Consider the following 23,996-nt stretch of genomic DNA (forward strand, 5'->3'; position numbering starts at 1 on the left):
TCCTGGAGTCCAATTTTGTTGGTGGGTTCATTAATTTCATATGTTACAAGAAGTTAGATTGATATATAATCAATGCTGAAATTTCATTTATTGTGAACAAGCAGTCCAAGACTTAATTTGTCGTATTTCCATCTTCAATATGAAACTGAATATGACCAAATTCTACTCGAGTGAAAATTGTATAGTTGATTTTTTGGTCAAAATATTTCTTAATCCTAATTGTCACCCAGAAGCAGAATGCACATCACATGTCCCACACTCCCATGTGGTATAAACATGTTTTCCCTACTTTTTTAATTGAGTGGAGGATCATTCGCAGCTATTTGGCATTTTGGTTTGAGGTGTGAAAGAAGTGCGTGAACCAAAACTGGGTTCCCATTGTTTTTGGCTGACGTGTGTTGATCACGGCCACAATAATGCAAAAGGGTATATATCCCAATAGTGTGATCACATAATTATACGCTTGTGAGTAGCCCAATTGGTGAAGAGCCATTCTGGCTAGTAAAGTTGGAAACTTGGAAGAGAATGATTCTTTACTTGCAGGAACTGTTCTGAGCTTTGAGGTTCACTCTCTTTTCGGCTGATAATGGGGAGGTGCTCTCTTCTGTGTCCTTGACTCCTTGAGCTTATGCCTGTACGGCCTTCATCAAAGCTCGTCCTTCAGGTAACTCAAAATGCCATCTTCCACTTCCACACAGCTTCAAATCTATCATTTAATATTGGCTTTCTTTTTCTTTATACTTTATCAGTCTGGCATGTGGTTGCCCTCACCAACTAGTTTATTTAGTTTAGTGTTTTGTTGTTTTGAGATTCCTGTCTTGATTTGGTAATGATAGGAGTATAAAATAATGAGTTTTGAGTAATACCCATTTGGAAACTTGTTCATCTGGTTTCCCAAGTGAGCATCAATTTTCTAGAATCCAAGGTGGCCTAGCTCTGATATTATATAGTTTCTACTGGATTTTGTTGGGTATTTTGGGGCAGAATCTTAGTGTTCAAGGTAAATCTTTCTATCTGATTCAGGTTCTGAGAATTCTGGACTCATGTTGGTTTGAGCAGAAACTATTTCCTTGTGTTTTCTTTCTTCAGTCTGCCATTGTTGACAGATTTTGCCCCTTTAATCAATGCTGGTGTAGCCTAGTTCAAAGCTCAGGAATCAACAGAGCTCTGTAGAAATGGAGGCCTTCTTGACCCATGTATGCAAGACAAGAACACTGCTTACATTGATCTTATGTATTTGGGTGCCCATAGAAGTGATGGCTCAGACTGGAAATGCCCCCGTCTCGTCTAAGAGGCCGAGTTCTCTGAATATTGGAGCTCTGTTTACTTTCAATTCAGCCATTGGAAGGTCGGCCAAACCAGCAATCCTAGCTGCAATTGAAGAAGTTAATTCTGATTCAAGCGTTCTCGAGGGGACTAAATTGAACATTATTTTCCATGATACAAATTGCAGTGGATTTCTTGGAACTGTGGAAGGTATTTCCTTAAACTCAATTCATTTCTTTCTTAGTCTAATAAGCTGTGATTTCCGTCCATTTTTAGGAGGTTAGAAAACCAAACTGCTATTAATTTTTAGATTGAAAATATAGGTTTCAGAGGATATTATGAATTGGAGACGTATTTTAGTAATAAAATCAATCGCCATTATAATCTTGAATTTTCATTTTCTGTTTTGTTGTCTTTAAAGTTCAGAATTTTTGCATCACATGCCTTTGGACTCCTATATTTATTGCTGTAGATTGTAGATTATCATGTTGACACGATATATTGAATCTACTTTTTGTTTCAACATTTTGTTTTCAGTTGTATTTTGATTTTTATCCTGCTTAAAGTTGGGTTACTTGAAAATGCTAAAAGATCACAGACTTGAAAATACAAATGTTAAATCAGGCCCTTTTGTTTCTCAGTCAAGAATACGTTTGGTGATGTTTATAAAGATTTTGTCCTTGTATTTTTCTTATTATTTGCAGATGGTATGGTTTGTGTGTTTCTTCCTGCTTGAACACTATAGTTAGCATGAATTTCTTGATGTTCTGTTCTGCTGTTCATCTGCAATTTTGTCTTTATATACTGAATAATCACTGGTCCTGATTTTATTGAGTTAATATGTCCTTATATCAGATATGAAGCTCAAGAGGTCTACCTTTACTTCTTAAAGTTATTTATCAAATAGGACCTCCATTTAAGTTGATCCCACGCCTGACTCACCTCTTGTCTGATAACCAGTAATGAAGATCCATGAAGTTATGGACGAGAAAGAATCAACTAGGACATATTTATAATTGTTATATGTGCCTTTCTTTCTCTTTTAAAACAAAATGTAATGGTGATGTCTTTCACTCTTTCTCCATGTAGCTTTGCAGCTCATTGAAAATGATGTGGTTGCTGCAATTGGCCCACAGTCCTCAGGAATAGCTCATGTCATATCCCACGTTGTTAATGAGCTCCATGTACCACTTCTGTCATTTGGAGCAACAGACCCCTCCCTTTCTGCTCTACAATACCCGTATTTTGTACGCACCACGCAGAGTGACTATTTTCAAATGTATGCAGTTGCTGATATGGTTGAGTATTTCGGATGGAGAGAAGTAATTGCCATATTTGTAGATGATGATTGTGGCAGAAATGGGATTTCAGTATTAGGTGATGCCTTAGCAAAGAAGCGTTCCAAGATTGCGTACAAGGCTGCCTTCTCTCCTGGAGCCCCATTAAGCGATATCAATGACTTGTTGGTGGGAGTAAACCTCATGGAATCTCGGGTGTATATTGTACATGTAAATCCTGACTCTGGTTTGTCAATCTTTTCTGTTGCCAAGGATCTTGGAATGATGACCAGTGGCTATGTTTGGATTGCAACAGATTGGCTTCCTACTAATTTAGATTCATTAGTACCACCTGACCCTGACAAAATGAATCTTTTACAAGGGGTTGTTGCTCTTCGTCATCATTCCCCGGATACTGATCTCAAAAAGAGTTTTGCATCTAAATGGAGCAAACTAAAGCATGAAGGGAGTTTGGGCTTCAATTCTTATGCTCTCTATGCCTATGACTCTATTTGGTTAGCAGCCCGTGCCCTTGATGTTTTCTCAATGAAGGAGGGACTGTATCTTTCTCTAGTGACCCAAAGTTGAAAGATACAAATAGAAGCGCACTGCACTTAGCATCACTCCGAATATTTGATGGAGGCCAACGTTACCTGCAGACACTTCTTAAGATGAACTTCACAGGTGTGAGTGGTCAGCTTCAGTTTGATCTGGAAAAGAATTTAATTCAACCAGCTTATGATGTTCTGAACATTGGTGGAACTGGATTTCGTAAAATTGGTTATTGGTCAAATTCTTCTGGTCTGTCGACCACCGAGCCAGAGACATTATATGGGAAGTCGTTCAATACTTCTACCAGAACTCCACATCTTTATAGTGTTATATGGCCTGGCGAAACTATAGCTACACCTCGGGGATGGGTATTTCCTAACAATGGCAGGCCACTGCGTATTGCTGTGCCTGAGCGAGTAAGTTACAAAGATTTTGTGTCTAAAGACAAGAGTCCTCCCGGGGTCAGAGGATATTGTATTGATATATTTGAAGCTGCTATAAACTTGTTGCCTTATCCTGTGCCACGCACATATATGTTGTATGGAGATGGCAAGAGGAATCCCCAGTACACCGATCTTGTTGGTCAAGTTGCTCTAAATGTGAGTATCTAGGTCCAATCTTTAGCTTTTTAGTTAGAGGTGGTAAAAGTTACCTTTATAGATAAATTCGTCTGCTTTGGATTAATTTCAGACATTGAATGATTTTAACCTGTATATATATGTTAAAGTTATCATTTCTTGATAAAGAATTGTCAGAAGTGTATTATCCTATTACTACATGGGCTTGGTTTGGGATTTTTGGATTGCTGACTAATGCTCAATTCCTTTTTGCAGAACTTTGATGCAGCTGTTGGGGATGTTACAATAACTACAAATAGGACAAGAATGGTTGATTTTACACAGCCTTACATGGAATCAGGACTAGTTGTAGTTGTTCCTGTCAAACAGGTAAAATCAAACCCTTGGGCTTTCCTGAAGCCATTTACTATTGAGATGTGGTTAGTCACCGGTGCATTCTTCCTTCTTGTGGGAGTCGTTGTTTGGATTCTTGAGCACAGGATTAATCACGAGTTCCGTGGTCCACCAAGGGAACAGCTCATGACTATTTTTTGGTTAGTATGTTCTACATCATTAAGGCCTCTGATTTGTTTGAGACTTTCTGATTCATATAGTCATAAGGTGTCTTTCTGGAAAGAAAAATGCCCAAATTCCCTAATTGATGGACCTAGATGTTGCCTGGGTGTGGGGTGCCTATTAAATCACTTGGTGATGTAATTGAACAACAAAAAAAGTCCTGAAAATCATGATTGTGGTTTGACATGTGCAGCTATTGGCATGGTTATGAAATTGGTGAATAATTTGAGATTTCAGTAGTTTATGGAGTAAGAATATGACTACAGCTTCATCTCAAAAAAAAAAAAAAAAAAAAAAAGAATATGACTACAGCTGCTTGCAGATTTTTTTATTTAGCTGTGTAATTTTACTGAAACTGCTTTTTCCTTGCAGGTTTAGTTTCTCGACGATGTTCTTCTCACATAGTATGTATTTCATGCTTAATCTTCATTGATCTCAGGAATGCAATTCCTGTTAGGAACTTCTAACATCCTCTGTTACTGAACTTGGCTCAGGAGAGAACACCGTGAGCACTCTAGGACGGCTGGTGCTGATTATATGGTTGTTTGTGGTGTTGATTATCAATTCGAGCTATACAGCTAGTTTGACATCGATCCTCACTGTACAACAGCTGACATCACGGATTGAGGGGATAGACAGCTTGATATCAAGTAATGATCCAATCGGAGTTCAAGATGGGTCATTTTCATGGAAATATTTGGTTAATGAGCTCAACATAGCGGAGTCGAGACTAGTTACCTTAAAAACCATGGAAGACTACATCAAAGCCCTTCAGGATGGACCAAAACGTGGTGGAGTAGCTGCCATTGTCGATGAGCTTCCTTACATTGAGCTGTTTATGTCTGCCACCAAGTGTGCATTCAGGACTGTGGGGCAGGAATTTACAAAAAGCGGATGGGGATTTGTAAGTGTTTGGTATATGTTAGATTGTGAATTTAAAATTGCCTTTTCCAAGTTTTGAATCAATGATGCATTTGTTGGATAGCATTTCAAAAACAGCCTTCTCATATTCTATTTCCTTTCTCAGGCATTCCAAAGGGATTCTCCTCTTGCTGTTGATTTGTCAACTGCCATTCTTCAACTCTCGGAGAATGGTGACCTCCAAAAGATCCATAATAAATGGCTTAGGAGTAGCGAGTGCTCTATGCAACTCAATGAAATGGATGCAGATCGACTATCCCTGACGAGCTTTTGGGGCCTGTTCCTTATATGCGGTATTGCATGCTTCATTGCTCTTGCTGTGTTCTTCTGTAGAATCTTATTGCAATACCGCAGATTTAGTCCAGAGACTGTGGAAGGGGATGTTGAGGAAATTGAACTTCCTCCCAGATCTGGTCGCCGCTCACTCCGGACAGCTAGTTTCAAAAACTTGATGGATTTTGTAGATAAGAAAGAAATAGAGATCAAGCATATGCTAAAGAGAAAGAGCAGCGATAACAAACAAGAAGCTAGTCCAAGCTCTGATGGCAAGTCCCATTCACCCTCTTAAAGAAAATTTTCAGCCGGTTGATTTTCCAGTACGTCCTCCTCTGGTAATCACACTGTTAATCATAATTTTATCTGTAGTAATATTTTACTGCTTAAGCCCAAAGTTTGGTAGAATAACATTACATGGTTTATAGAAAGAGAAGAAAAACAATGAGGAGAATCTCTGTTAGTTGTAGATAAGTTTTGTATTGCACAATAATGCCTCTACTCTTTATTCTAATTGAAGGATAGAGTTCTACAGTTTGTAGATAAACTAGTTCTTTAATTTTCCTAAGCGGAATGAAGTTTGGCTAGAAAGTCTGAGTAGAATGTTTGGCTTACACCATTTGGCATTGCATACGCTATTCCTTTAATTTGAGATGATTCCACAGCAAACAGCATACCAGTTGTGAGAACATTGATGCTCTAGGTTCTTGAGTGTTTTGATTTATCGAATTCGCAAAGAGCATGGTGTAAGATATTGAATACATAAAGCCAAGATCTAGAACTTACATGATCTTCACAACATTAATCGTAAGGCGGAAACATAAACTACATACCTTGTTCCATTAGAGCAATATGTAGTATACCAATATGTAGGAACTTGGTGAGATCGTCAATCCAAAAGAAATAGTTTCTCTCTTAGCCCTTGCACCTTAAGCTCTCATACGTGTTTGGTACTTCTATGTGCACACACTGATGGAATTGTGCACTTGTTCTTTATAGGGTGAGAGAGGACCAATTTCTATTAATAACTTAAGTTATTTCCATCCATCATGGAAATAAAATTGACCAATTAGGATTCAACATTTAGTCTATTAAAACATATATGGAATACACCATAAGCCCAATTACTTCATATGATCCATAATTAATTACTAGTGTGAGTAGTGTTGGAGACCAACACATTAATGACTAATCCACCAAATTAGTGGTTAAACCACTATTAGGAATACCTAACAAGTTAATGGCTATTCCACTATTAATTAGGAATACCATAATAATCTTTTAATTCTTACATTCTCCCACTTGGATCATATGATAGAAAATTGGAGGGTTAATAGACGAACATTAGGTGCGCAATATAATTGTTTGAATCCTTATTTTCATATGATCATCATACACACCATTGCAAGCACCCTACTAAAGTAAGTCATGGCGGTCATATATCAAATTGAAATAATCCCTTCCATGTACCATATCATTAGTAAAGTAACCAACAAGTTAGGGGTCTCTTAATGGTCCAACCATTATGCCTCTATCATATAGAGACGTTCCTGTTGTCATTTATCCTAACTTATATGTGCACATTTAATGGAAAACAGGAAAAATTATTCATCAGAAACATATTCATTATTGAGCTCAGAGTGTAGCGAAATAGAACAATCATTCTACAGACCAAATTTTTTTTTTTTTAAACAGTCATGGGTTATGACAAAGACCCATTCTTTCAGCATGATCAATGAATGCCTTTGGTCCTAACCCTTTTGTAAGTGGGTCTGCAATCATGAGTTTTGTTCCTATGTTAACAATAGACACTCTTTGTTTCTGAACATCCTCCTTCATGGCAAGGTATTCTAGATTAATTCGTTTAGAACCTTGAGAATACCTATCATTTTTGGAGAAGAATACAACTGCGGTGTTGTCACAATGAATTCTCAGTGGCCTAGCAATACTGTCGACAACACTAAGCCCTGAGATAAAATTTCGCAACCACAATGCATGAGTAGTGGCCTCAAAGACTGCCACAAACTCAGCTTGCATGGTAGATGTAGTGATACAAGTTTGCTTTGCACTTCTCCATGAAACTGCCCCTCCAGCTAGTAGGAACAAGTAACCAGAAGTTGATTTTCCAGTATCTAGACAACCACCAAGATCAGAGTCTGAATAACCAACTACCTCAAGGTTATCAGATCTCCTATATGTGAGCATATACTCCTTTGTTCCTTGTAGATACCTCATCACCTTCTTTGTAGCTTTCCAATGATCCATTCCTGGATTGCTTTGGTATCTTCCTAACATTCCAACCGCAAAACTGATGTCTGGTCTTGTACAAGTTTGTGCATAAACCAAACTTCCTACAGCGGATGCATAAGGAATTCTTTCCATGCCCTTCCGCTCCAATTCATTTTGTGGGCATTGCTTAAGGCTAAACTTGTCCCCTTTCTGAATTGGAGCAATGCTTGGTGAACATTTTTCCATTCCAAATCTCTCTAGAACTCTCTCAATATATGCTTTCTGAGACAACCCCAACAGTCCACGTGATCTATCTCAAAATATTTCAATTCCAATCACGTAGGATGCCTCACCCATATCTTTCATTTCAAATTTCTTAGAGAGAAAATTCTTGGTTTCATGTAACAAACCAAGATCACTACTAGCAAGCAAAATATCATCAACATATAAAATCAGAAATATAAACTTACTCCCACTGACCTTCAGGTATATACATCGATCAACAATGTTTTCCTTAAAACCGAAGGAGACAACAGTATCATTAAACTTGAGGTACCATTGTCGCGAAGCCTGTTTAAGTCCATATATCGATTTTTTTAATTTACAGACCATGTGTTCCTTTCCTTTTGATGAGAAGCCTTCAGGTTGATTCATAAAGACTTCCTCCTCTAAGTTCCCATTTAGAAAAGCTGTTTTCACATCCATTTGATGTAACTCTAAATCAAAATGAGCTACAAGTGCCATAATAATTCTGAGAGAGTCCTTCTTAGAAACAGGAGAGAAGGTTTCTTTGTAATCAATGCCTTCTTTCTGAGAGAAACCTTTGGCTACAAGTCTGGCTTTATATCGTTCTATGTTGCCATTAGAGTCGCGTTTGGTTTTGAAAACCCATTTACACCCAACTCTTTTACATCCTTCAGGCAACTCAACGAGTTCCCAAACTTTGTTTTGGTCCATTGATTTCAGTTCATCATTCATAGCATCAATCCATTTTTCAGAATTCTCACACTGAATGGCTTGTGAATAAGAAACCGGATCCTTACTTGACCCAATGTCAAATTCAGATTCTTGCAAGTATACCATATAATCATTCGAAATAGCAGGTCTTCTATTTCTTTGAGACCGTCTTACTCCTATTTCTTGTGATTCTTGTGCTACAAGTTCATTGTCAATGATTTCATTATGTGGGTTTTGGTCATTCATTTCCTGATTATTCAGTTGTTGTTCATTGTCGTTAGGCTGTACAACAACTAGAGGAACAACACTTCTTTGAGAAGATATAGGTGCAGAAAACTGCATCCCAACTTCTTGAATAATCACTTCTCTCTTTTCACTCCCACTAGTTTCACCATTTTCAATGAATCTAGCATTTCCGGCTTCAACAATTCTTGTGCTATGGTCAGGACAATAAAACCTATATCCTTTAGACTTTTCTGGGTAACCAATGAAGTAACCACTTTTTGTTTTAAAGTCTAATTTCTTTTCTTGTGGATTATATAGCTTAACCTCTGCAGGGCATCCCCAAACATGTAGGTGCCTTAAACTAGGTTTCCTTCCCGTCCACAGTTCAAAAGGAGTCTTTGGAACTGCCTTACTAGGAACTCTATTCAGTAAGTATACAGCGGTTCTTAAAGCATGCATCCACAATGATATAGGTAATGTTGAATTACTCAACATACTTCTAACCATATCCATAAGAGTACGATTACGCCTTTCAGCAACACCATTCTGCTGTGGCGTTCCTGGCATAGTGTATTGAGCACAAATGCCATGCTTTTCAAGGAACTTAGCAAAAGGACCAGGAAGTTGTCCTGACTCATCATACCTTCCATAGAATTCACCACCTCTATCTGATCTTACAATTTTCACTTTTCTATCTAGTTGTCTTTCAACTTCAGTGATGAATACCTCAAGGGCATTAACAGATTGAGACTTTTCATTCAATAGATAGATATAACCATAACGTGAAAAATCATCTATAAAGGTGATGAAAAATTTTTCTCCACTAAAAGATGGAACATCAAAAGGTCCACAAATGTCTGTGTGAATAATTTCAAGAAGCTTAGAACTTCTTGTGGCAACTTTCTTTGTGTGTTTGGTTTGCTTTCCCTTTATGCAATCCACACAAACACCGAAATCAGTAAAATCTAGGTTCGGAAGAACCTCATTCTTTACCAATCTCTCCATTCTTTCTCTGGATATATGACCCAACCTTTTGTGCCACAAGAAAGAGGAAGATTCATCTATCAAGCTACGTTTAGTTCCAACCTTAGGATGCAGGGTTAAAAGTGTTTCAGCAAAAAGACCATCAAGCTTGATTCCTTACAACCCAAAATCCAAATGAAAATTTTATCTATATGGGAAATCGGGTGAAAGCACCAGTTGAAGCCATTGGAACTTTTCGTTTGATTTTAGATACCGGCCATTATTTAGATTTGTTTCAAACTCTTTATGTTCCGACTTGTTCTAGGAATTTAATTTCTGTTTCCAAACTTGATCTTGTTGGTTTTACTTTCAATATTGGTAATAAAAGTTTGAGTTTGTTTAAGAATAAATCTTTTGTTGGTTCTGGTTTAGATGAAATAAACAATCAAAAATGACACTCATAAAACTAGCAAAACAAAACTGCTAGCGTAATGCCATTATTTTTTCATTTGTGCTTATAGTACCATATCCATTCTTTTATTCCATTATGGTCTTATAGCAAAATACATAAGATGCAAGTCTAATAAGCTTTAAATGAATAAACAGATTAATAATTAACATATGAATATATTTGTTGTAAATAAAATTCATACGCATATAAATGCGGCAAGAAATATATGAACAACAAAACAATATGTATTCCATTAACGGAGAATCATGAAAGCTCTTATTACCATGCTCTGATACCACATGTAAGATATTGAATACATAAAGCCAAGATCTAGAACTTACATGATCTTCACAACATTAATCGTAAGGCGGAAACATAAACTACATACCTTGTTCCATTAGAGCAATATGTAGTATACCAATATGTAGGAACTTGGTGAGATCGTCAATCCAAAAGAAATAGTTCCTCTCTCACCCTATAAAGAACAAGTGCACAATTCCATCAGTGTGTGCACATAGAAGTACCAAACACGTATGAGAGCTTAAGGTGCAAGGGCTAAGAGAGAAACTATTTCTTTTGGATTGACGATCTCACCAAGTTCCTACATATTGGTATACTACATATTGCTCTAATGGAACAAGGTATGTAGTTTATGTTTCCGCCTTACGATTAATGTTGTGAAGATCATGTAAGTTCTAGATCTTGGCTTTATGTATTCAATATCTTACATGTGGTATCAGAGCATGGTAATAAGAGCTTTCATGATTCTCCGTTAATGGAATACATATTGTTTTGTTGTTCATATATTTCTTGCCGCATTTATATGCGTATGAATTTTATTTACAACAAATATATTCATATGTTAATTATTAATCTGTTTATTCATTTAAAGCTTATTAGACTTGCATCTTATGTATTTTGCTATAAGACCATAATGGAATAAAAGAATGGATATGGTACTATAAGCACAAATGAAAAAATAATGGCATTACGCTAGCAGTTTTGTTTTGCTAGTTTTATGAGTGTCATTTTTGATTGTTTATTTCATCTAACTTTTGAATTCATAATATGACGGTTTGTTAATCACCAAAGTGGTCAAACCAAGTAAGGTCCCATGAATATCAAATTAGATGATTATCAATTGCTTATGATATTGATGCATATGAAATGAAAATTTCCTTGTAAATTTTTTAAAAGGTTTTCATAAGCATATTGATTTTCATTATTCATAAGAATTTAAGAATCACCCAAAGGTAGATTAACCATTCATATGACTAATGAATAGAATGGAGTTTTTTGATATATATCCCGTTAGATTAGTTTTGGAGATCCAAAGATTACAAGCTTATCTAATTGGGAATATACTCTTTGCTCAAATAATGATAAATGCATCATTTTAATTAAATATCTGCATAATAACTACCCAAAGGAGTATTGTGTTGATATGTTTTTGTGTTTATACGTGTTTAGTGACTCAAAGAATTAATTTTGTGAGCCCTTGTATTATTGTGTTGCAGCTCATGTTTCGCTTCATTCACATGCTTCGTCTATTTCAGTGCTTAATGGACTAAATTTCTCGGATTGGTGTGAACAAATTCAGTTTCACTTAGGTGTTCTGGATCTGGATTTGGCACTCCAAACCGAGAAACCTACTGCTCTAACTATTGAAAGCACAGATGAAGAAAAGGCTTTCCATAAGGCCTGGGAAAAGTCAAATAGACTGAGCATTATGCTGATGCGAATGACTATAGCAAACAACATAAAGACTACACTTCCTAAAGCTGAAATTGCTAAGGAATTCTTGAAGAACATTGAGGCTCGTTTCAAGAGTGCTGACAAGTCTCTTGCAGGGACATTAATGGCTGAACTTACCACCAAGAAATTTGATGGTAGGAGAAGCATGCATGAGCATGTTCTTGAAATGACTAATCTGGCAGCAAAATTGAAGGCCTTGGGAATGAATGTGGATGAGTTCTTTCTTGTTCAATTTATTTTGAACTCCTTGCCTCCTCAGTATGAAGCATTTCAGATTAACTATAACACTATTAAGGATAAGTGGAATGTTAATGAATTGTCCAGTATGCTTGTTCAAGAGGAAGGAAGGCTTAAGCAACAAGAACAAAATTCCATTCATCTTGTAGGTCATGGAGTTGAAAGAAAATTTGGAAGAAAACCTGGAAAAGGTGCAAAGAAAGGACCACCAAAGAACAATGGACCTGCTGATGCTGCTCAGGCTCCTAATAAGGGACTGAAGGAAAAATGTCATTTCTGTAGAAAGGAAGGACATTATCAATATGATTGCCCAAAACGTAAGGCATGGTTCGAAAAGAAAGGTAGGCCTTTGGCTTATGTATTATTCGAATCAAATTTAGCTGAAGTTCCTTATAATACTTGGTGGGCTGACTCAGGTGCTACTGTTCATGTTTCTAATTCGATGCAGGGATTCCTTACAACCCAAAGCCTAAATCCAAATGAAAATTTTATCTATATGGGAAATCGGGTGAAAGCACCAGTTGAAGCCATTGGAACTTTTCGTTTGATTTTAGATACCGACCATTATTTAGATTTGTTTCAAACTCTTTATGTTCCGACTTGTTCTAGGAATTTAATTTCTGTTTCCAAACTTGATCTTGTTGGTTTTACTTTCAATATTGGTAATAAAAGTTTGAGTTTGTTTAAGAATAAATCTTTTGTTGGTTCTGGTATTTTGATTGATGGGTTGTATAAAATTAAGCTTGATGGTCTTTTTGCTGAAACACTTTTAACCCTGCATCCTAAGGTTGGAACTAAACGTAGCTTGATAGATGAATCTTCCTCTTTCTTGTGGCACAAAAGGTTGGGTCATATATCCAGAGAAAGAATGGAGAGATTGGTAAAGAATGAGGTTCTTCCGAACCTAGATTTTACTGATTTCGGTGTTTGTGTGGATTGCATAAAGGGAAAGCAAACCAAACACACAAAGAAAGTTGCCACAAGAAGTTCTAAGCTTCTTGAAATTATTCACACAGACATTTGTGGACCTTTTGATGTTCCATCTTTTAGTGGAGAAAAATTTTTCATCACCTTTATAGATGATTTTTCACGTTATGGTTATATCTATCTATTGAATGAAAAGTCTCAATCTGTTAATGCCCTTGAGGTATTCATCACTGAAGTTGAAAGACAACTAGATAGAAAAGTGAAAATTGTAAGATCAGATAGAGGTGGTGAATTCTATGGAAGGTATGATGAGTCAGGACAACTTCCTGGTCCTTTTGCTAAGTTCCTTGAAAAGCATGGCATTTGTGCTCAATACACTATGCCAGGAACGCCACAGCAGAATGGTGTTGCTGAAAGGCGTAATCGTACTCTTATGGATATGGTTAGAAGTATGTTGAGTAATTCAACATTACCTATATCATTGTGGATGCATGCTTTAAGAACCGCTGTATACTTACTGAATAGAGTTCCTAGTAAGGCAGTTCCAAAGACTCCTTTTGAACTGTGGACGGGAAGGAAACCTAGTTTAAGGCACCTACATGTTTGGGGATGCCCTGCAGAGGTTAAGCTATATAATCCACAAGAAAAGAAATTAGACTTTAAAACAAAAAGTGGTTACTTCATTGGTTACCCAGAAAAGTCTAAAGGATATAGGTTTTATTGTCCTGACCATAGCACAAGAATTGTTGAAGCCGGAAATGCTAGATTCATTGAAAATGGTGAAACTAGTGGGAGTGAAAAGAGAGAAGTGATTATTCAAGAAGTTGGGATGCAGTTTTCTGCACCTATATCTTCTCAAAGAAGTGTTGTTCCTCTAGTTGTTGTACAGCCTAACGACAATGAACAACAACTGAATAATCAGGAAATGAATGACCAAAACCCACATAATGAAATCATTGACAATGAACTTGTAGCACAAGAATCACAAGAAATAGGAGTAAGACGGTCTCAAAGAAATAGAAGACCTGCTATTTCGAATGATTATATGGTATACTTGCAAGAATCTGAATTTGACATTGGGTCAAGTAAGGATCCGGTTTCTTATTCACAAGCCATTCAGTGTGAGAATTCTGAAAAATGGATTGATGCTATGAATGATGAACTGAAATCAATGGACCAAAACAAAGTTTGGGAACTCGTTGAGTTGCCTGAAGGATGTAAAAGAGTTGGGTGTAAATGGGTTTTCAAAACCAAACGCGACTCTAATGGCAACATAGAACGATATAAAGCCAGACTTGTAGCCAAAGGTTTCACTCAGAAAGAAGGCATTGATTACAAAGAAACCTTCTCTCCTGTTTCTAAGAAGGACTCTCTCAGAATTATTATGGCACTTGTAGCTCATTTTGATTTAGAGTTACATCAAATGGATGTGAAAACAGCTTTTCTAAATGGGAACTTAGAGGAGGAAGTCTTTATGAATCAACCTGAAGGCTTCTCATCAAAAGGAAAGGAACACATGGTCTGTAAATTAAAAAAATCGATATATGGACTTAAACAGGCTTCGCGACAATGGTACCTCAAGTTTAATGATACTGTTGTCTCCTTCGGTTTTAAGGAAAACATTGTTGATCGATGTATATACCTGAAGGTCAGTGGGAGTAAGTTTATATTTCTGATTTTATATGTTGATGATATTTTGCTTGCTAGTAGTGATCTTGGTTTGTTACATGAAACCAAGAATTTTCTCTCTAAGAAATTTGAAATGAAAGATATGGGTGAGGCATCCTACGTGATTGGAATTGAAATATTTCGAGATAGATCACGTGGACTGTTGGGGTTGTCTCAGAAAGCATATATTGAGAGAGTTCTAGAGAGATTTGGAATGGAAAAATGTTCACCAAGCATTGCTCCAATTCAGAAAGGGGACAAGTTTAGCCTTAAGCAATGCCCACAAAATGAATTGGAGCGGAAGGGCATGGAAAGAATTCCTTATGCATCCGCTGTAGGAAGTTTGGTTTATGCACAAACTTGTACAAGACCAGACATCAGTTTTGCGGTTGGAATGTTAGGAAGATACCAAAGCAATCCAGGAATGGATCATTGGAAAGCTACAAAGAAGGTGATGAGGTATCTACAAGGAACAAAGGAGTATATGCTCACATATAGGAGATCTGATAACCTTGAGGTAGTTGGTTATTCAGACTCTGATCTTGGTGGTTGTCTAGATACTGGAAAATCAACTTCTGGTTACTTGTTCCTACTAGCTGGAGGGGCAGTTTCATGGAGAAGTGCAAAGCAAACTTGTATCACTACATCTACCATGCAAGCTGAGTTTGTGGCAGTCTTTGAGGCCACTACTCATGCATTGTGGTTGCGAAATTTTATCTCAGGGCTTAGTGTTGTCGACAGTATTGCTAGGCCACTGAGAATTCATTGTGACAACACCGCAGTTGTATTCTTCTCCAAAAATGATAGGTATTCTCAAGGTTCTAAACGAATTAATCTAGAATACCTTGCCATGAAGGAGGATGTTCAGAAACAAAGAGTGTCTATTGTTAACATAGGAACAAAACTCATGATTGCAGACCCACTTACAAAAGGGTTAGGACCAAAGGCATTCATTGATCATGCTGAAAGAATGGGTCTTTGTCATAACCCATGACTGTTTAAAAAAAAAAAATTTGGTCTGTAGAATGATTGTTCTATTTCGCTACACTCTGAGCTCAATAATGAATATGTTTCTGATGAATAATTTTTCCTGTTTTCCATTAAATGTGCACATATAAGTTAGGATAAATGACAACAGGAACGTCTCTATATGATAGAGGCATAATGGTTGGACCATTAAGAGACCCCTAACTTGTTGGTTACTTTACTAATGATATGGTACATGGAAGGGATTATTTCAATTTGATATATGACCGCCATGACTTACTTTAGTAGGGTGCTTGCAATGGTGTGTATGATGATCATATGAAAATAAGGATTCAAACAATTATATTGCGCACCTAATGTTCGTCTATTAACCCTCCAATTTTCTATCATATGATCCAAGTGGGAGAATGTAAGAATTAAAAGATTATTATGGTATTCCTAATTAATAGTGGAATAGCCATTAACTTGTTAGGTATTCCTAATAGTGGTTTAACCACTAATTTGGTGGATTAGTCATTAATGTGTTGGTCTCCAACACTACTCACACTAGTAATTAATTATGGATCATATGAAGTAATTGGGCTTATGGTGTATTCCATATATGTTTTAATAGACTAAATGTTGAATCCTAATTGGTCAATTTTATTTCCATGATGGATGGAAATAACTTAAGTTATTAATAGAAATTGGTCCTCTCTCACCCTATAAAGAACAAGTGCACAATTCCATCAGTGTGTGCACATAGAAGTACCAAACACGTATGAGAGCTTAAGGTGCAAGGCCAAATCCAGATCCAGAACACCTAAGTGAAACTGAATTTGTTCACACCAATCCGAGAAATTTAGTCCATTAAGCACTGAAATAGACGAAGCATGTGAATGAAGCGAAACATGAGCTGCAACACAATAATACAAGGGCTCACAAAATTAATTCTTTGAGTCACTAAACACGTATAAACACAAAAACATATCAACACAATACTCCTTTGGGTAGTTATTATGCAGATATTTAATTAAAATGATGCATTTATCATTATTTGAGCAAAGAGTATATTCCCAATTAGATATGCTTGTAATCTTTGGATCTCCAAAACTAATCTAACGGGATATATATCAAAAAACTCCATTCTATTCATTAGTCATATGAATGGTTAATCTACCTTTGGGTGATTCTTAAATTCTTATGAATAATGAAAATCAATATGCTTATGAAAACCTTTTAAAAAATTTACAAGGAAATTTTCATTTCATATGCATCAATATCATAAGCAATTGATAATCATCTAATTTGATATTCATGGGACCTTACTTGGTTTGACCACTTTGGTGATTAACAAACCGTCATATTATGAATTCAAAAGTTAGATGAAATAAACAATCAAAAATGACACTCATAAAACTAGCAAAACAAAACTGCTAGCGTAATGCCATTATTTTTTCATTTGTGCTTATAGTACCATATCCATTCTTTTATTCCATTATGGTCTTATAGCAAAATACATAAGATGCAAGTCTAATAAGCTTTAAATGAATAAACAGATTAATAATTAACATATGAATATATTTGTTGTAAATAAAATTCATACGCATATAAATGCGGCAAGAAATATATGAACAACAAAACAATATGTATTCCATTAACGGAGAATCATGAAAGCTCTTATTACCATGCTCTGATACCACATGTAAGATATTGAATACATAAAGCCAAGATCTAGAACTTACATGATCTTCACAACATTAATCGTAAGGCGGAAACATAAACTACATACCTTGTTCCATTAGAGCAATATGTAGTATACCAATATGTAGGAACTTGGTGAGATCGTCAATCCAAAAGAAATAGTTTCTCTCTTAGCCCTTGCACCTTAAGCTCTCATACGTGTTTGGTACTTCTATGTGCACACACTGATGGAATTGTGCACTTGTTCTTTATAGGGTGAGAGAGGACCAATTTCTATTAATAACTTAAGTTATTTCCATCCATCATGGAAATAAAATTGACCAATTAGGATTCAACATTTAGTCTATTAAAACATATATGGAATACACCATAAGCCCAATTACTTCATATGATCCATAATTAATTACTAGTGTGAGTAGTGTTGGAGACCAACACATTAATGACTAATCCACCAAATTAGTGGTTAAACCACTATTAGGAATACCTAACAAGTTAATGGCTATTCCACTATTAATTAGGAATACCATAATAATCTTTTAATTCTTACACATGGACCCTAAAGTAACTCTTGAGTTCAGAGGTTGTTAGCAAAAAGAGATTCCAAATGTGTTTAAACATGGAACAACCTCATCAGAGGTTCATATTTTTCGACCCATTGCACTCCACTTCCGCAATTACACTCCCAAAACCCAAAATCTCCCCGGGGGCATATTGAGAAACAAGCTAGAAGGCGCTTAATTGAACTTGCTTCAGTTACAAGAAACCGCATGTGATTTTAGTTCTTCCCGCTTGCTAGGCTTTTCGGATGATCACTATAAGAACAGTATTCAGATGTGAACATTTTCGGTCCACGCAATGGCATATATTGCCTATATGATGGGAGGCAAATCACATCGATGAATGCTTCAACGAGAGACTTCAAGGTTGTTCCAGAACAATCTATTCTCCAGGCTACTGGTATTCGATCGGTCTGTCGAAATTGGATTCGATCCTCAAACCAATGATTACTTGGTGATTTTAGTCAGGTACGTGTATTGGTTTGGAGGCCGTACGCAGCCTGCCGTATATAGCTCAAGTTCTAACGACTGTGTCAACGAAAATCTTCACTGGTTGGCTTCGGAATCGGTTTTCTTGCCTTCGACATGGTTGGTGAGGTGTTCAAAAAGATAAAGCTTCCGGAAAGAATCATTGTATGCCAAATTGTTGCAGTCTGTAATGATTAATGAACAACTGTCTGTCCTTGTTAAACTTTTCAGATTAGTGATTTCGCAATCCAATTGCGAGCAACACGAAGGGATTAAAGAACAGAGGAAGAGATTGGAATAATCTGTTTGAATTTGATAATTGTTTTACAGTAGAATGCCTAGATTTATACAAGAACTATATTCTATTTAAGGTAAGAACTAACTGATACGGGTGTATCCTCCAACTTAGAGGAAGGAAGGCCCAAGAGGACAACTCAAGGACAACCTCCTGCTTATTTGCATGATTACGTTAGGAAATAATCATCCTAGTTTCATTATGATTCTTTTCCTTACAACGTTCTGTATCAAACATTTAAGTCTCATATCTTTTATTATTACTTTCCAGATTAGGCTAGGTTTTCATCACTATTTATGTTGCTGCTTGTAAGACTTTGGATTATTGAGTTATATGATATAAGAAAACGTGACTTTGGCTGCAAATACGTGTGAGTTCTCTAAACATCTTGTTTCTGGTGTCAAGTGGTAGAGTTAGAGACCTGTGTCTGACTTAATTTCCCATTAATCTGGTATCAGAGCCTGGATTCTGTTTGGTGGGATCGATAGACGGTTTCCATGGCTAACAGACGTGGTAGGGGAGGTTTTCGGATGGAGGGTCGTGGCAATACCAACGACATGGAGGAAATCAAGGGGTTGATTGAACAACTTAGTGAACGCCTTGCTCGCATCGAAACTCAAGGCCGTGATGATGGTGAGAGTTCCGACGGGGAGGAGAGTGTTCATTCTCATGGTGATAGGAGGCATGGTAATAACCATGATCACCATTCTTTAAACTTGAAGGATCTCCCTGAGTTTGAAGGAAGAATGCGACCAGATGAATTCATTGATTGGCTTAACACCATTGAAAGAATATTTGATTACAAGAACACTCCTGATGAAAGAAAGGTGAAGATGGTGGCGATCAAATTGACACACAAGGCCTCTGCTTGGTGGGAATCCTTGCGATCTCGCCGTGAACGCCTAGGAAAGCCGAAGATCAAGAATTGGGAAAAGATGAAGAAAGAATTGCGAAAAAGATTTTTACCAGAAAACTATACTCAAAACAACTTTATGAAACTTCACAACATAAGGCAGGGATCGAGAACAGTTGATGAGTTCACAGAGGAGTTCGATCTCTTGACTACAAGATGTGGAGTGATAGAGGAAGAGGAGCAGTTAATTGCAAGATATCTTGGAGGGTTGTGACTTGGATACACATTTACGCAAGCGTACGTATCATTGTCAAGATAGGGAAGTATAATGCCCAAAGTTTATCGTACCACGGGGATTAGTGGCTAACCCACAATCCTTGGGTAATCGGAAATAGAGACACTTAGCAAACAAAGAAAAGAAAAAAAAGAAAAAAGAAAAAAAAATAAAATAAAAATGCTACTCTAAGGCACCAAGCCTTAGCAATGCTCGGCTTTGGTTGCACTGAAGCCTAATCAAAACTAAGACCTAGTGATGACTATTTACAATGAAGTAGGAAATGTCACCAAAAATGTAATTTGCATTTCTAACAACTAAGTGCAAGAATTTAAATGGAGAATTTAATTAACAACTAAATTAAATAAAACAAAGAAAAGTAAGAAATGATATAGATATGGGATTGGTAGTTAGGGATGATTCCTAACCCTAATTCAATGCTCTAGATGCTAATTTGATTTACGTGCAATTTATTAAAGATGGTAGAAGCCGTACCCAAGGCTTTTCAAGGCTCAAGGGCCAAAATTCCCTTTCATGGTATTCCTACTCCGGTTCAAGGGCCGTAGGAACTCACTCGACATGAATTAGAGCCGGTTCAAGGGTCACTAATTCACATCAAGAGGCCTAGAGTTTGAGGAATTAGGCAACTAAGCTCACCATAATTGCTATCAAGCTAATCATGTAGTAAACCATGCTTGTACTTCCCACAAATATTAAATCGGGGTCCTAGCTCTAAAATCTAAGGATGTCATCCCCTAAATTTTAATCTAGACTTATTAAAACACATACCCAAGAGTTGACAATTCCTAAGCATGCATTCTAATCAATTATGTCACAAAACACAAGCATCCAATAATTAACAAATTCCATATATAAATTAAATTAAGCATCCATTACATCAAATTTGGATTAGGGCACACAACCCTAACCCCCAACAAAGAAATTACTCACTACCCATAATTAAATTAACATCAACAAATATCAATAAAGAGGAAAAGGTGAAAAGAAGTGAGAAGTAACAAGAACAAGTCACAATTGCTATGAAGCAATTATGACAAGCCTTGATTTATAGCTCCCCACTTTTACCCAATCTTCAAATCTTGATGATGATGAAGTCCCTTGATGCTTAGAAGGTTTGAGTGAGTAATTCTCAAATACCAAAATAAAATAGAAAGAGAAGATGAAAAAAATGGTGGAGAAGGATGGGGGAGAGAGAGCAGCCCAAAGGGCTGCCTCTGTTTTCTTTTTTGGTGCTGCGGCGCTGTTCGTCTCTACCGTGATTGCAAAGAGAAAAGGGTATATATATATGGCCTAGGTTAATTAACGTGTGTGTGTGTGGCTGTTCGTGTACAAGAAGAAAGAAAATGAGAGATAGGGACACGTGGCAGCGGCTGAGAGGAAGGAAGAAAATGAAAAGGAAAATAAAAGAAAGGAAAGGAAATGGCTGCACGTGGGAAGAAGAAGAAGGGATCAGCCATGCTGACGTCATCATGACGTCAGCAAACTTTTTTTTTTTAAATAATATTAATAATTATTATTATTTTCACTTTTTCCCTTTCTTTTTTTTTTCTTCTTTCTTCATCTTCTCCGTCTTCTTTCTTCTCTCGTCGCCATGTAATTCCACACATACTCTCGGAGGCAATTGAATTCCGCTCCCTTGATGGCATTGATCACGGTTGACCCGCATTGACTATTTCGTCCTTTTGTCGGAAACTCCAATTTGCTCCAATTTTTGCACCAATTTCTCTTGTTTCCGCAATTCCGCTTATTTTCTACAAAATAAATAAAAATGAATTAATTATATATTAATTGTCATGGAGATTAGCTTAATTCTAGTGTTTTAGATATAATTACACGCATATAAATGTGTATAATCACACCCCCACACTTGAATTTTGCTTGTCCCCAAGCAAACTAATGTAAATTAATTGCCAAAAATCTATTAACTCAAACACAAATGCTCAAACTAAAGAAAGTGTGGTATTAGCCTTTCCAACCATAATCCTCGGATAACGAATTATGTACATGACCATGAAGTTGATGTAAGCATGACATAGAAATTATAAATTTGTAAGGCAATTAAGATGCACATGTAAGAAATGCTCAAGTATATGCATGTGTTGACCCATGTGTCAAATCAATCCACCGCAATCAAATAGGCATATAGAAGACCCGACATAACCCACTAAACTCACAAAGGTTCACTAAATATTACCGCTCAAGTGTTTAGGGGCTATATGTGTTTCACTCAAAAGCAATTTCACAACATGTGCGGCCATATGCTTGCTCTTCGATCTCATCTCCGCTAGGTAACCCACAACATTCAAGATTAAGAGGTCTTTTATTTGGTTGTAATGGGGCTAAGGGCAAGTGGCTAAAAGAAATGAAGGATAGGGAAATGCAAAGTCCATGAAAATCGGTGAAGCAACTCTCTCTTGTAGAGATTTAAGACTTTTGCTTTCAAATGCTAACTCACTCACTCTAATCCCGATGTGCAACCCACACTACACTATACTATAAACAAAAATAATACTATTTTTTTTTATTCTCTTTTTTTATTATTATTTTTTTTCGAACCTCTTTTTTTTTTTTTTTTTTGGAATTCTTTTTATTTTCACAACTTTTTTTTTTTTTTTTTTTTGGAGGACTTTCTTTTCTATACAAATCACTCACCCCCACACTTATTCTGTTGTAACCTCACACTTTTGACTTTTTCTTTTCTTTTGAAGCTCTCAAACATAAAGTCATTCTCTCGAATCGCTTCACCAACTACCATGGAATGGTAGGATAAAAGTGTTTAGGCTAGGTAGGGATTTGTGGTGGTAATGAACAAAAAGGCTAAATTATAAATAGGCACAAAGTGGCAATCTAGTGATAAATATTTTTGGGCGCATGCTTCTTTGGCCATGGTGGTATTAAACCTAATGCCTCCATCCTTTCTGTCATGTCGCAAGCTAAAAGTAGCTTCGAGAGGTCTCAAGCAAGTTCTAGATAAGCAATGTCATGAAATTATACACACATGAAAGAAAAAGTGAATGAACAATGCATACACTATAGATATTAGGCTCAAAAGCTCACAAATAAGGCATGCAAGTTAATCGAATAATCTATATGCTTCTCTAACTATGATGAACCAACCTAACCATAGGCTATGTGCACACATATAGTCAAGCATAGATCACATATACACTCAATCACAAAACAAATTCGAAGTCCTACATCATGCTTAATCTATCCACAATCATAACAAGTTAAGTCCATGGCTCGTCATTGGGGTTGGAAAAGGCATTAACCACTAAAATATAATTACATAAAGCTAATCCTTTTTTTTTTTTTTTGATAGGGCGCCCGTTTCACTTTTTTTTTGATAGGGCGCCCGAGCCCTCACCCCCACACTTAAAACCAACATTGTCCTCAATGTTGTAAAGTGAGCTCGAAAGCTAAATCCGTGTCAGATTTAGGCATGAGAGTGAAGTCCGGGCAAAAGCACAAAAATTAACAAAAAAATAAAAATCTAAATGCGGAGTAAAGTTACGGAAAACCCCCTTTTGTCGACCCTCAATTGCTCACGACCTTCGGAGAAGAAAATATGAGACACCAACCTCAAGGCACAAGGCCTTGACTTCCTTAACGTATGCTCTCAGCTAGCTCTAGGTGCTCATGAAAGATCGACTCCATTGAGAAATATATAGTGTCCAAAGAGCAATGCGTCACAAATAGGCCATCAAAGAATAAGGACAAGGGTCCTCCATTAAGCTCATGGTCTTCATCCCATCAACTCATAACCCAAAATCATCCTCCATGACCTCCACACAAGAATTGTAGCTCAAAATATCTCCTTATTCTCCACACTCCAAGCACCTCCCAACCTCCCAAAAAGATGGCTGAATAGCCTTATTGATGCAAAATAAACCAGGAAATTTCAAAACCACCTAGGGTTGCCTCCCTAGAAGCGCTTGTTTTTAAAGACCCCAAGCCGGTCTATAGAACATGATCGTTGTCAAGGTGGATACTTCTCAAGTACGACCACCCTATTGTTTGGGGC

General features: G+C 36.8%; 2 protein-coding genes across 2 annotated transcripts; one reads left to right on the forward strand and one right to left on the reverse strand.

Annotated features, from left to right (window-relative positions):
- The first annotated feature begins 298 nt into the window (after positions 1-298).
- Positions 299-6,019, forward strand: LOC112186921 (glutamate receptor 3.4). Its single transcript, XM_024325486.2, is given in 8 exon segments — positions 299-664; positions 1,137-1,476; positions 2,356-3,084; positions 3,087-3,694; positions 3,929-4,206; positions 4,601-4,632; positions 4,723-5,132; positions 5,256-6,019. Coding segments are annotated over 8 exon segments (2,895 nt in total). The 5' UTR covers positions 299-628; the 3' UTR covers positions 5,718-6,019.
- A 1,098-nt stretch (positions 6,020-7,117) lies between these two features.
- On the reverse strand, positions 7,118-7,897 carry LOC121051336 (secreted RxLR effector protein 161-like). Its single transcript, XM_040513591.1, has one exon. The coding sequence runs from the start codon at positions 7,895-7,897 to the stop codon at positions 7,118-7,120; it is 780 nt and encodes a 259-aa protein (XP_040369525.1).
- Positions 7,898-23,996: the final 16,099 nt, after the last annotated feature.

This window comes from Rosa chinensis, chromosome 2 (genome assembly GCF_002994745.2).
Source record: "Rosa chinensis cultivar Old Blush chromosome 2, RchiOBHm-V2, whole genome shotgun sequence".
Lineage (NCBI taxonomy): Eukaryota > Viridiplantae > Streptophyta > Magnoliopsida > Rosales > Rosaceae > Rosa > Rosa chinensis.

Coding starts and splice junctions, on each gene's coding strand:
- LOC121051336 (XM_040513591.1), bottom strand. CDS start 7,897: ATGGAAAAATGTTCACCAAGCATTGCTCCAATTCAGAAAGGGGACAAG.